The sequence below is a fragment of the Salmo salar genome, chromosome ssa23 (assembly GCF_905237065.1).
Source record: "Salmo salar chromosome ssa23, Ssal_v3.1, whole genome shotgun sequence".
NCBI lineage: Eukaryota > Metazoa > Chordata > Actinopteri > Salmoniformes > Salmonidae > Salmo > Salmo salar.
This window is the reverse complement of record NC_059464.1, coordinates 35,733,269-35,747,531: the sequence shown is the minus strand read 5'-3', so window position 1 is coordinate 35,747,531 and position 14,263 is coordinate 35,733,269. Positions and strand designations below refer to the sequence as shown.

Sequence of the window (14,263 nt, the reverse complement as noted above, 5' to 3'; positions counted from 1 at the left end):
AATACCAGCACTGGCAAGGCAGTAGCTTGCGCAGTCATCTCCATAGCGGGAAATGTCATAACCCAACCAACAGCACAAACTACTACCTCAGCCAGTACATGGTCAAATGCCGATAGAAACACAGTGAAATAGCAGAAATCACAAAACTGCCAATTATAACGAATACATTTTTCTATAATTCCGACCTGATACGTACGGTTCCACGCTCCTGGGGCTGGTTCTGTTCATCCGATCTCCTGAGCACAGTGAGCAGACTGTCGTGTCATGGGCAGAGTTGAAATATGAGGGGAAACCCCGCCCAAGACCTCCCCCAGTCTACTCCTCCCCTTTCCCCTGTGCACCAGACAACCTGCGGTCGTTTCCCTCATATGACCTAACCTCAAGCTCCAGTTTGTCGCAAGAATGGAAGACTTCACAAGCCTTCTTGCGCGACTGTTACCGTGAAGAAGGTACATGGTCGCAACCAAATATAATTCTTGCGTTGCACGATAATATGGCTACATCCCAGAAGGGATATCTTATTGTTTTTGGCTTGGGGCAAAGAGAAAATGTGCAGTTTTATACATAACATTATACTATTAAATTACTAGAGGGTATTTTTCATAAACCCTCAAAATTCCAGAAAGGACTGAAAATGGCAGCCATATTGGTTAGGGAGAAATCCAAACCAGTCTCATTGGAATGAATGGCAGTAGAGGCACAATCCTGATTTTACTTATGCAGGAAAATAAAAGTAATATCAGAAATGTGTCTAATAGAATTATTGTCAACCTAAAATATAGTCATATAACTATAAATACAGTTTATACAGGTTGTATACACATTTTCTGTAAATAGATTCTAAAATATAGTAAACCACAAAAATCTTAACATTTGATGGTCTTTCTTGGAAAGCGTTGTGTTATCTGATACAATATCAGTACTTGTTGCATTTACAACTTGTCTAAGTTCTATCACCAACTGATTTGAGCCAGTGTATGGCTGTAGATTGACTGCATTGTTTGAATGGAATGTAGGCATATTGGGCAGTTGATATTTCTAATTATGGATTCATTCCTCTAAAACTGTCTGACTAGCTAGCTAACAAACATACAGTGCTGATATATTTTACACAATATCTTATCACAACACTGGCAAACCATGGTTGACCATCTCCCTGACCTTCTAGTATTCTAAGTCCTCATTTTATGGCCATGACACTCACCCATTCATCAGAATTCCTCTGATATAATCTTTCGGGAAATGCCATTCAGGTTAGTTGTTTAGGATTGTGGGAAATGCATTTTCTAAACTCAAGTCAGCAAGCTCTGCCACAATCTCAGATGCTTAAGAAAATGACACAGAGCGACATACAAGTCAATTACAGGGTTAAGGACAGGACATCACCGAGGCACACACAGAAATCATTTCATTGTTTGTAGAACTCTCCCATTTATTTTATACTGACAAGTACCGTTCTCAGGTCAGCTAAAAGATGAAATGGAATGTTACAGTAAGATTTGGAATAAAATCCTAGATGTTAAAAACTTCACAAAAGGTAATCTCATCTTACCCCTCAATCTTTTTAAAAAGGTCCATATAGCCCCAATACTTTGTTTTTTCTTAATTACATCAACACTAACCACACACTGTACATCGACTCTATTCAAGAAATCAAAATAAAACCCAAAAGAAAAAAACACTGCAATTGTTTTACTGTAGCAGTTAATACACAAGTCCAGCCAGTCAGAATGAGAATGGGAGGTGGTATCAACCAGCGTGTATTAGAAGCATACATTGATGATGTCGTGTGTAGCAGGTCAGAGTTGTCGTTGTGGACCGAGCAGTCGCCCGGGGGAGCTCAGTTGCCACTGGTTACTGTCTGTTAGATGGGCTCATATGAAGTAAAATAGTCCGTCCATCTATCCGTCCATCCACTTGTGTGAAGAAGTGTGTGTTTGGGTCTCAGGAGGACACATTCATTATGAATTCCTTCATTATAAAAAGGGGTTGGAACAGTCAGGACTCTCCGTTTTGTACTCTGGAGACAGGGGGCTGCATAAAGTCTTTGAAGGGCCCCATGGCCTCCTTCAGCGCTGAGCTGACCTCAGAGGAGGAGCAGGTGATGCACTCCACCAGGGTAGGGTACAGTGCAATGACCTGGGCCCACGTGGTCCCATCCACTGAAGGACACACACACCATGGGATGGCATGGAATGCGGTGGGGAAAGAGAAAGGCAGAAGAGATGCAATGTGGGGATAGGAAAGGAGAGGAAGGAGGGCAAAGGAGAGGAAGGTGGACAGAGGAGTGAGAAGAGAAGGAGAGAGAAGAGAAGGAGAGCAGAGGAGAAGACGGGAGGAGTGGAACGGAGAGGATGGCAGAGGAGAAGAGGAAAGGGAAGAAGACGCAGAGGAGTGGAAGGGAGAGGAAAAGGAGAGAGCCACAGAGACAGATGTGAGAGAGAAAGCAATTAAATAAATCATTATTTTTATGGAAAGCCAGAGGGAAATATAAATGACTTTTTGTCTGGATAAAATGAGGTTATAAACAACCTCAAGGGCACTTTGAATGCCTTACTTTTGCCTCTGATTCCAAAAATCAAACATTGTAAATTGACCTAACAGGGTACATGCAAATCTCTCTTCAGATATAAATTGCATTTGCAAACATTCCCATTGTACTGTGACACAAATTAATAATGACTGAAACCAGGTTTCCATCCAACCGTATTATGTGATTAAAGTACATTTCAGATAAAACATTTCACGACAGGCAAACTTTCCAAATGTCGACAAAACTAAATACGCTAGACAAGGCGGGATCTTTATGTGTCTCTAAAATTAATTATGTGAAAAAATGGTGGTGGAAACATCTTTATCTGCAAATATTTATATAATAACCATCATATCGAAAGTAAACTTGGGAGTCACGCAATGACATCTTGTGTGGTCCTCCGACTATGACTCAGGAAAGAATGCAGTTTATTAGGCTACAGATTAAATAAGGTATGATGAACTTCAACGGGTGGTAAAAGTGCACGATGATGAGCTTGATGCTCCTTTCCAATAAATATTGAGGGTCGTACTCTGGTGACAAGATGATCGATGCTTGGCTACTGTTTGAAAAATAAAAATAATCTCCCTCTTTTGTCCATAATAATCTCATCATGTAGGCAAACCTACCCACACTGTATCTGCCAGCTGTTGGCTAGCGTACATGCGCCAAGACCAGAGTGGGCACATTCCCTATATAACAATTTCATTTTTACAAAACCATCAGTAGAGTTGAAAATGTGATGGAAACCCATTTAACTTGTATTCTTTATTCGGTACATGGGAATTTAACTGCAAAAGTGTTTTTATGTGCATTACGTCATCACGCACAGAATTTGATCAGCAACATAAGAACTGTAATATCCTATGTTTCTCAGAGTTGTGGTTGAACAAGGACAATATACATCTAGCTGGGCTTTCTATGCATCAGCAAGACAGAACGGCAGCATCGAGAAAGCTCAAGGGGCAGGGGTGTCTTAACAGCAGCTAGTGCGCAATCTCTAATATTAAGGAAGTCTTGAGACTCATGAGAATACCTCATGATAAACTGTAGACCATACTATTTACTATTTTTTGTAGCTGTCTATTTACTACCACAAACCGATACTGGCACTAAGACCGCAGTCAACGTGCTGTATAGGGCCATAAGCAAACAAGAAAATGCTGATCCAGCATGTCACCTGCGCAACTAGAGGCACAGGTGACATCTTTTACTCCAAATCACCTTTACTCTACACACAGAAACGCATACAAAGCTAACATGCAAAAACTCAAACAGGAAGTACCAGTGATGCGCCCAGGACGGAAGTGGTCCGATGAAGCGAATGCTAAACTACAGAACTGTTTCGCTAGCATCGACTGGAATATGTTCCGGGATTCATCCGAAGGCATTGAGGAGTTTACCACATCAGTCACCGGCTTCATTAATAAGTGCATTGACGACGTCGTCCCCACAGTGACCGTAGGTACATATCCCAACCAGAAGCTATGGATTATTGGTAACATCTGCACTGAGCTGCAGGCGAGAGCTGACACTTTCAAGGAGCGGCACACTAATCCAGACGCTTATAAGAAATCCTGCTACGTCCTCCGACGAGCCATCAAACAGGCAAAGCGTCAACACAGGACTAAGATCGAATCCTACTACACCGGCTCTTGGCGCTTGTCGAATGTGGTAGGGCTTGCAAACTATCAAGGATTACAAAGGGAAACCCAGCCGGATTACCAGGACGAGTACTCGGAGCATGCGCTGACCAGCTGGAAACTTTCTTCACTGACATTTCCAACCTCTCCCTGAACCAGTCTAATACCTACATGTTTCAATCAGACCACCATAGTCCCTGTGCCCAAGAACAGCAAGATAACCAGTCTAAATGACTATTGCCCCATAGCACTCATCTGTAGTCATTAAATGCTTTGAAAGGCTAGTTATTGCTCACAACACCATCATCCCAGAAACCCTGGGCCCACTCCAATAGTTCCACAGATGACAATCTCTATTGCACTCACTGCTCTCTCCCAAATGGACAAGAGGAACACCTATGTGACAATGCTGTTCATCGACTACAGCTCAGCCTTCAAGACCATAGTGCCCTTCAAGCTCATCACTAAGCTAGACTGAACACCTCCCACTGCAACTGGATCCTGGACTTCTTGACAGGCCGACACGGGGGCCCCGCAGGGGTGCATGCTTAGTCCCCCCCCCCCCGTACTGCGTGGCTGTGCACGACTTCAACACCATCATTAAGTTGCTGACGACACAACAATGTTAGGCCTGATCACTGACAACGATGAGACAGCCTACAGGGAAGAAAGAGGTCAGGACATCAACCTCTCCCTCAACAAGGCAAAGGAGCCGATTGTGGACTACAGGAAACGGAGGGCTGAGCACGCACCCATTCACGTCGACAGGCTGTAGTAGAACGGGCCGAGAGCTTCAAGTTTCTCAGTGTACAAATCACTAAAGGCGTCCGCATACTTCCCAGCCAAAACAGTTCGGTAGAGTTCGTGCATATAGTGCATTCAGAAATTATTCAGACTCCTTCCCTTTTCCAAATTTTGTTACGTTACATCCTTACAGCTGCACAGCTATTTCAGGTCTCTCCAGAGATGTTTGATCTGGTTCAAGTCCGGGCTATGACTGGGCCACTCAAGGACATTGAGACTTGTCTCGAAGCCACTCCTGCATTGTCTTGGCTGTGTGCTTAGGGTCATTGTCCTATTGGAAGGTGAACCTTGGCCCCAGTCAAATCCTGAGCGCTCTGGAGCAGGTTTTCGTCAAGGATCTCTCTGTACTTTGCTTCGTTCATCTTTCCCTCGATCCTGACTAGTCTCCCAGTCCCTGCTGCTGAAAAACATTCCCACAGCATGATGCTGCCACCACCATGCTTCACCGTAGGGATGATGCCAGGTTTCCTCCAGATGTGATGCTTGGCATTCAGGCCAAAGAGTTCAATCTTGGTTTCATCAGACCAGAGAATCTTGTTTCTCATGGTTTGAGAGTCCTTTACGTGCCTTTTGGAAAACTCCAAGCGGGCTGTCATGTGCCTTTTACTGAAGAGTGCCTTTTTGGTGGTGCTGCAGAGATGGTTGTCCTTCTGGAAGGTTCTCCCATCTCCACAGAGGAACACTGGTGCTCTGTCAGAGTGACCATTGGGTTCTTGGTCACCTCCCTGACCAAGGCCCTTCTCTCCCGATTGCTCAATTTGGCCAGGCGGCCAGCTCTAGGAAAAGTCTTGGTGGTTCCAAACTTCTCCCATTTAAGAATGATGGAGGCCACTGTGTTCTTGGGGACCTTCAATGCTGCAGACATGTCTTGGTACCCTTCCCCAGATCTGTGTCTCGACACAATCCTGTCTCGGAGCTCTACGGACAATTCCTTTGACCTCATGGCTTGGTTTTTGCCCTGACATGCACTGTCAACTGTGGGAGCTTATATAGACTGGTGTGTGCCTTTCCAAATCATGTCCAATCAATTGAATTTACCACAAGTGGACTTCAATCAAGTTGTATAAATATAAATATATATAAATATATAGGATGATCAATGGAAACAGGATGCACCTGAGCAAAATTTTTGAGTCTCATAGCAAAGGGTCTGAATATTTATGTTTATGTTTTTTTTTATACATTTGCAAAAATTTCTAAAAACATGTTTTCCGCTTTGTCATTATGGGGTATTGTGTGTTGGTTGATGAGGAAAAACATTTATTTAATCCATTTTAGAATAAGTCTGTAACGTAACAATGTGGAAAAAGGGAAGGGGTCTGAATTATTTCCAAATGCACTGTATATTATGACGACATTTTGTGATGTTTTTTCGTTCGTTTTGAACTTCGGTAAGGGGTTTTTCGGCTGTTCGAGCACACATTTTTTCTGGAGACAAGCCGAAGTCTACGCCCCATCGTCGATGATTAGTGAAGAATCCATACTGTTGATCAAAGTCTTTGTTGTCATTCAAAGAGAGACTACTCGTTTCATGCAAATGTTTTAATTGAAAAATACTGCACCAAACATCTTTTTTAGGTAGTTGTAATGACAGATTTCTTGAGCCATCTTAGATTAATTCTGAGTACGGGGTCTCAAAATGGACAAACAATACTATTGCCGCTTTTGTCTTGTTTTTCAACCGAAGGTCTTTTAACCTGTTTGGGATAGGGGGCAGTATTTTCACGGCCGGATAAAAAACGTACCCGATTTAATCTGGTTACTACTCCTGCCCAGTAACTAGAATATGCATATAATTAGTAGATGTGGATAGAAAAGACTCTAAAGTTTCTAAAACTGTTTGAATGGTGTCTGTGAGTATAACAGAACTCATATGGCAGGCCAAAACCTGAGAAGATTCTATATGGGAAGTGCCCTGTCTGACCATTTCTTATCCTTCTATAGCCTCTTTATCAAAAATACAGGATCTCTGCTGTAACGTGACATTTTCTAAGGCTTCCATTGGCTCTAGGAAGGCGCCAGAACGTGGAATAATAGCTCTGCAGTCTGGGTGAAAAACAGCAGGGGTTTTGGAGAGTGGTCCTTCTGAGAACAATGACACTGGTGTGCGCGTGCATGTGACGACTCCATGTTTTTCTTTCAGTGTTTGAACGGATACAACGTCTCCCGGTTGGAATATTATCGCTATTTTACGAGAAAAATCGCATAAAAATTGATTTTAAACAGCTTTTGACATGCTTCGAAGTACGGTAATGGAATATTTAGATTTTTTTTGTCACGAAACGCGCCGGCGCGTCACCCTTCGGATAGTGACTTGAACGCACGAACAAAACGGAGCTATTTGGATATAACTATGGATTATTTGGAACCAAAACAACATTGGTTGTTGAAGTAGAAGTCTGACGAAGAACAGCAAAGGTAATCCAATTTTTCTTATAGTAAATCTGAGTTTGGTGAGTGCCAAACTTGGTGGGTGTCAAAATAGCTAGCCGTGATGGCCGAGCTATGTACTCAGAATATTGCAAAATGTGCTTTCACCGAAAAGCTATTTTAAAATCGGACACCGCGATTGCATAAAGGAGTTCTGTATCTATAATTCTTAAAATAATTGTTATGTTTTTTGTCAACGTTTATCGTGAGTAATTTAGTAAATTCACCGGAAGTTTTCGGTGGGTATGCTAGTTCTGAACATCACATGCTAATGTAAAAAGCTGGTTTTTGATATAAATATGAACTTGATTGAACAAAACATGCATGTATTGTATAACATAATGTCCTAGGAGTGTCATCTGATGAAGATCATCAAAGGTTAGTACTGCATTTAGCTGTGGTTTTGTTTTTTGTGACATATATGCTAGCTTGAAAAATGGGTGTGTGATTATTTCTGGCTGGGTACTCTCCTGACATAATCTAATGTTTTGATTTTGCTGTAAAGCCTTTTTGAAATCGGACAATCTGGTTAGATAAAGGAGAGTCTTATCTTTCAAATGGTGTAAAATAGTCATATGTTTGAGAAATTGAAATTATAGCATTTTTAAGGTTTTTCGTATTTCGCGCCAGGCGCTACCATTGGATATTGACGAGCGGAACGCCTGTCCATAAGAGGTTTAAGGAAGCATGCAAACACACTCATTCGGTTCGGTTAGCCAAGTTTGGCTAGGGGCCAGCCGAACTGAAGCATGCTAATGGCTTAAGGATCTATCATGGTCTATACCCACCAACACAATTGTAAAGAGGGCACAATAACACCCGTTCACCCTCAGGAGGCAAATGATTTGGCCCTCAGATCCTCAAAAAGTAGTATTTAGTTAAATAGTTAACCAAATAGTTACCATTTTTTCACTAACTTTTTTTGACTCATCACACGCTGCCGCTACTGTTTATTATCCATCATGTTGCCTAGTCACTTTATTCCTAGTTATGTGCATATCTACCTCAGTCACATTGTACCACTGCACATCGACTTGGTACTGGTAACCCATGTATATAGCCAATTTATAGTTAATCACTGTGGATTTATTATTACGTGTTTTATTTTTCTATTTCCATATTTTCTTTCTCCCTGCATTGTTGGGAAGGGCCTGTAAGTAAGCATGTCACTGTTAGTCTACACCTGTTGTTAACGAAGCATGTGACAAATAAAATTTGATATGAACAAGTTGGGGGAAAATGTGCATATGTTTTTATGCAGATTTTGGAATATTCGCATGAAAATCTGTCGCCTATTGGCTGGAAACCTAGCTTGACATAGTAAAATAAGTGTCAGTGTGTTTCCTAAGTAGTTTATTTCTACTCACCGTTTTCTGGCTGGGTCTTTTTAAGTGAGTCCATCAAAGTGCTGATCGCTTTTAAGACAAAGATGATTTCCGTCACTTGTTGCCTTTAAATAAAATAAAAGGAATGGAATAATTATACTTAGATATTCATGTAGTGCATAAAAAAAGAAACAAACAAGGGGACATACAATGAGTACCAACCTTCAAATCTTCAAACAAATCATAGGTAAAACATTTTTTATGAAAACCCCTTTTTGCAGCTGGAGGCATGAATATATACACTGAGTATACCGAATACCTTCCTAATATTGAGTTACACCCTCCCCTTTTGCCCACAGCCTCAATTCGTCGGGGCATGGACTCTACAAGGTGTCGAAAGCGTTCCACAGGAATGCTGGCCCATGTTGACTCCAATGCTTCCCCCAGTTGTGTCAAGTTGGCTGGATGTCCTTTGGGTGGTGGACCATTCTTGATACACATGGGAAACTGTTGAGCGTGAAAAACCAGGCAGTGTTCCAGTTCTTGACACAAACCGGTGCGCCTGGCACCTACTACCATACACCCTTCAAAGGCACTTAAATATTTGGTCTTGCCCATTCACCCTCAATGGCACACAATCCATGTCTCAAGTATTAAAAACGTAACCTGTATCCTCCCCTTCATTTACACTGACTGAAGTGGATTGACATCAATAAGCGATCATAGCTTTCACCTGGATTCACCTGGTCAGTCTATGTCATGGAAAGAGCAGGTATTCCTAATGGTATGTATACTCACTGTATATAATTTGTATGAGTCAGTGTGGAATTCGCTCAGGTAATAGAGAAAAAAAACACATAGAAAAGGAACAGGAGCAGTTTGAAAAAAGGTGTGTATCTGAAGGATGCAAATGTAATTATGCTATTAACCTGAGAAGTTGGCAATCAAGCTTCATCCTCTGTCCACTATGGAAGACAGTGAAAAGACTGTTACACTATGCCGCCATGGTAAACAAACACAGAACACATTCTAGGATGACAGTACACCTACCAGGGAATCTACCCCATACAGTGCCTTTGGAAAGTATTCAGACCGCTTGACGTTTTCCACATTTTGTTGCGTTACAACCTTATTCTAAAATGGATAAAACATTTAATAAAAAAAAACTCAGCAATCTGCCCACAATACCTCATAATGTCAAAGCAAAAACAGGTTTAGAAATTTTTGCAAATGCATAAAATGTTTTATAAAAAAAAAAAAATACTATTTACATAAGTATTCAGACCCTTTGTTATGAGAATTGAAATTGAGCTCAAGTGCATCCTGTTTCCATTAACCCTCCTTGAGATGTTTCTACAACTTGTGGTAAATTAAATTGATTGGACATGATTTGGAAAGGCACACCTGTCTATATAAGCTCCCACAGTTGACAGAGTATGTCAGAGCAAAAACCAAGCCATGAGGTTGAAGGAATTGTCTGTAGAGCTCCGAGACAGGATTGTGTCAAGGCACAGATCTGGGGTAGGGTACCAAAAAAAATTCTGCAGCATTGAAGGTCCTCAAGAACACAGTGGCCTCCATCATTCTTAAATTGAAGAAGTTTGGAACCCCCTCTTTCTAGAGCTGGCCGCCCGGCCAAACTGAGCAATCGAGGGAGAAGGGCCTTGGTCAGGGAGGACTAAGAACCTGATGGTCACTCTGACAGAGCTCCTCTGTGGAGATGGGAGAACCTTCCAGAAGGACAACCATCTCTGCAGCACTTTATGGTAGAGTAGCCAGACGGAAGCCACTCCTCAATAAAAGGCACATGACAGCCTGCTTGGAGTTTGCCAAAAGGCACCTAACTCTCAGACCATGAGAAACAAGATTCCCTGGTCTGAGAAAACCAAGATTAAACTCTTTGGCCTGAATTCCAAGCATCACGTCTGGAGGGAACCTGGCATCATCCCTACGGTGAAGCATGGTGGTGGCAGCATCATGCTGTGGGGATGTTTTTCAGCAGCAGGGACTGTGAGACTAGTCAGGAATCGGTCAAAGATCAACAGAGCAAAGTACAGAGAGATCCTTGATATAAACCTGCTCCAGAGCGCTCAGGACCTCAGACTGGGGTGAAGATTCACCTTCCAATAGGACAACGACCCTATGCACACAGCCAAGACAATACAGGAGTGGCTTTGGGGCAAGTCTCTGGATGTCCTTGCGTGATCCCAGCAAGAGGCTGGACTTGAACCCGATCGAACATCTCTGGAGAGACCTGAAAATAGCTGTGCAGCGAAGCTCCCCATCCAACCTGACAGAGCTTGAGAGGATCTCCAGAGAAGAATGGGAGAAAATCCCCAAATACAGGTGTGCCAAGCCTGTAGTGTCATACCCAAGAATACCCGAGGCTGTAATTGCTGCCAAAGGTGCTTCAACAAAGTACTGAATAAAGGGTTTGAATACTTATGTAATGTGATTAAATGTTTTTTATAAATTAACTCTTCAATAAATTAGCAAACATTAAAAAAAAAAGTTTTTGCTTTGTCATTATGGGGTAGTGTGTGTAGATTGATGAGGGGGGGAAAACTATTTAATCCATTTTAGATTAAGGCTGTAACCTAACAAAATGTGGAAAAAGTCAAGGGGTCTGAATACTTTCCGAAAGGCACTGTATGAATACCAAGAGAATGAAAGAGAAAGGGGGGAAGAGAAAGGACGAGAGAGACTAGGGGGAAGTAAAATGATGAGCGAGACTAGAGGAATATGGAGAAACTGATGCCAGTTCTCAGCTGAAGTACTTACCAGTGTAAGCACTCTCTTGTTAAAGTTGAATGCAAATTGTGTAAAAAGGTGCATAAAAGTGCTGAATATGCTGGTTTTTGGTGCGTCTACTACAGGGGTCGTGGTCTCACCATCCCTGTTCTAGAAATCATTTTAGTGATGTAAGTAGACTCACCTGGGCAGTGGGCAGCGTCCACTCAGCCTCTCATCGTCCACGTAGCGCCTCAACACGTCTTGGGACCTCTTGAGGAGCACGGAGAGGGCCATGCGGGAGATGTAGCCTTCCTGGGGCGTGGACACCTTGTTACTGAAAGAGAACTGGAGCAGCGTCTCAAAACACACTTTGGAGAACTCCTCCCGCATCCGCACGTCTACCTCTGCCTCTGTGGAGGGAAATATGGTTGTATTTGCAAAGATTGTGATATGTGGTTGTCATACCTATTTGAATGCCCTTATTGTAAGTCACTGTGATATAAGAGCATCTACTAAATAACTAGAATGAGAAACGTACAAAAAACATTTGGTTTCAGAGGTGATGCTAGAAAATACATCTTTTTTTCTGCGGTTTTAATCAAATCAAATTTAATTTGTCACATGCGCCGAATACAACAGGTGTAGACCTTTCCGTGAAAGGCTTACTTACAAGCCCTTAACCAACATTATATATTATAGATTCATTAATAAAAGGAAAATCCAAAATGTTGACCAACAGAAGTGTAAGGCCTATGTTAACATATCGTTAGGGGAAAAGCAAACGGGACTGGAATAAGAGTTGGTGTTCTTTCCTTACCTGTGAATGAGGAGGACTGTGAGTGAATGGATCCTTTATTAAGCATGGCCATAATCTGGCCAACAAAGTCTTTGGGGATGAAGATGGCAAACGGCAAGATCTCTGTGCTGATCAACTGCACCACCTACAGAGAGAGGACACACACAGACCTCAGAGATTGGCAGGAATAAAGGCAGTAATACAATTCAAAGACTGGTTAAAGTGTGGTCAGTCAGTCAGGTCTTTACCTCAACGTCAATGGCTTCATTCTTCTGGAACTCCTGGATGGACATATTGTCTGGAGGTGTGCTGTAAAACAGAAACGCAATTAATGAGCTATTGCTTTATGGCTAATCAAGACCCATTCCTCCATCCATTGTAAATACTGAATCAATGCCTGTTTCCCAGAATAACATTACATTTTAAGGTGCAATGTGTAGAAATCGCTCCTCATATTTTTTATGAACTGTCTGAGAAAGGGTGTGCCTACCTTTTGGTGAAAAGGAAGTCTTCGAAGGCGTTGGCCAGCTCTGGCCACATAGTGTCAAACATCCCAGAGGAGGCGTGCTGACGGGCCACGGGCAGCCCAGTGGACAGCACCTTGAGCAGGGATGACACAGCTAGCTTCCACGTGCTCTCTGACGGACACCCATACTTCAGGCCCAGGGGCATCCGCAGGGTCTATGGAGGAAGGAAAAAAAGAGTGGGGTTGGAACAGAATGGGAGTCTTCAATGTATGGACCAGCCTGGTTGACAGGTCTGCTAGTGGATTAGCTAACACCTAGGCTCGACTTCCAGGCTACTTCCTCAGGATCTATGTGAGAAAGGAGAGAGGGTAACGGGGAAATTAAGATCACAAAGGTTCATATTTAGATGTAGTGTGATTGAGATAATGTGTAGCATATTCTCTGTAATGAGAGGGGAAGCGGCGTTGGAAACACAATGGGAGTCTTCAACGTGTGGACGTGCCTGGTGCTCGATCTGCTAGTGCAGGAGGGAAAACAAGTATTCCTGATGGTCTTGTGTGTGTGACTCACTAATGATGCAGAGACCTGCAGGTATAACATCAATCACAGACACATCTAAACAATGATGTCTTGAGCCATCGATGTCTATGCATTTTAGTCTCAAAACCATGGAAGGAATAAGCAACGGAAGAGAAACAAAACGGCTCCCTCGTTCCATACACAGCTGGCCTCCCAAAGGTTAGGATTTTATGGCTATGACCTCTGTTCTCAGGAGAGGAGGGTTGGTTTGAACCCATCCATAGAAAAACTCTGAGTTCGTAGCAGAGTAGAAGTCCTGGGAGTTGCTTTAAGAAGATAATGGGAGTCAGATCGTCCCACACACACCAGACCAGGGCTTGTTGAGAAACAACTTGGTATGTCATTGACCCACAGGAAACAATAGAGGAACACCTAACAGCTTTGAGATGTTTCTTCCCACGACAAAGAGCAGCTTGTTCATGACAGAAACACTAGTCACTGGAGTATGATAGACTAATGGGAGATATGAAAGATTTTTCAAATGGCGTTGACATGTTAAATTATGGAGTAGTAGTTTCACAACCAGAACTAGGAGTTCCAGTTTCCGAGCAACTCCTTTTACATGAACACTTCGAAACAAAATAACATGTCTTGGTGATGTTGGAGACAGCACCTTGATGATGTTCTGTAGGACTTTCTCGTTGATGACAGCTTTGTGACAGGCTGTTTTGTGGTAGAGGTCCACCACCACCTCCAGGGACCTCTCAGCAAAGGGCACGTAGTTTAAGGCAACCCATTCTGCCTGTACAGAGAGAGAGAGAGAAAGAAAGAGAGAGGGGGGGTTAACTAAAGCTGAAAACATCCCTCCATTCAAATACTAAGAGGAGCAAATCACCATATAACTTGTAGTAGAAATACTGTACATGTGCAAATATGGACAGCACGACACTAAAACAGTCAGTAAGATAAGTGATAGGAGGATGGGACTTGACAGGTAGGTAGTAGATTCAGAG

The 14,263-nt window shown here is 42.6% G+C and overlaps 1 protein-coding gene across 9 annotated transcripts in view; it reads right to left on the bottom strand.

Annotated features, from left to right (window-relative positions):
• Positions 1–1,403: 1,403 nt before the first annotated feature.
• The window catches only part of LOC106584500 (protein MON2 homolog), a 62,092-nt gene continuing 49,232 nt past the window's right edge, over positions 1,404–14,263 (bottom strand). For 5 of the 9 annotated variants that reach the window (XM_014169879.2, XM_014169880.2, XM_014169883.2 and 2 more), the window contains 7 exons: positions 13,924–14,052; positions 12,755–12,945; positions 12,513–12,573; positions 12,286–12,409; positions 11,671–11,878; positions 8,778–8,860; positions 1,404–2,162 (listed from right to left, as the gene is read on the bottom strand). In XM_014169879.2, coding sequence (XP_014025354.1) covers positions 1,999–2,162; positions 8,778–8,860; positions 11,671–11,878; positions 12,286–12,409; positions 12,513–12,573; positions 12,755–12,945; positions 13,924–14,052 — 960 coding nt within the window. In that variant the 3' untranslated portion in view covers positions 1,404–1,998. Of the gene's footprint in view, positions 2,163–8,777; positions 8,861–9,664; positions 9,701–11,670; positions 11,879–12,285; positions 12,410–12,512; positions 12,574–12,754; positions 12,946–13,923; positions 14,053–14,263 lie in introns of all 9 variants that reach the window. The other 4 variants (XM_014169876.2, XM_014169878.2, XM_014169877.2 and 1 more) reach the window with 1 other exon arrangement.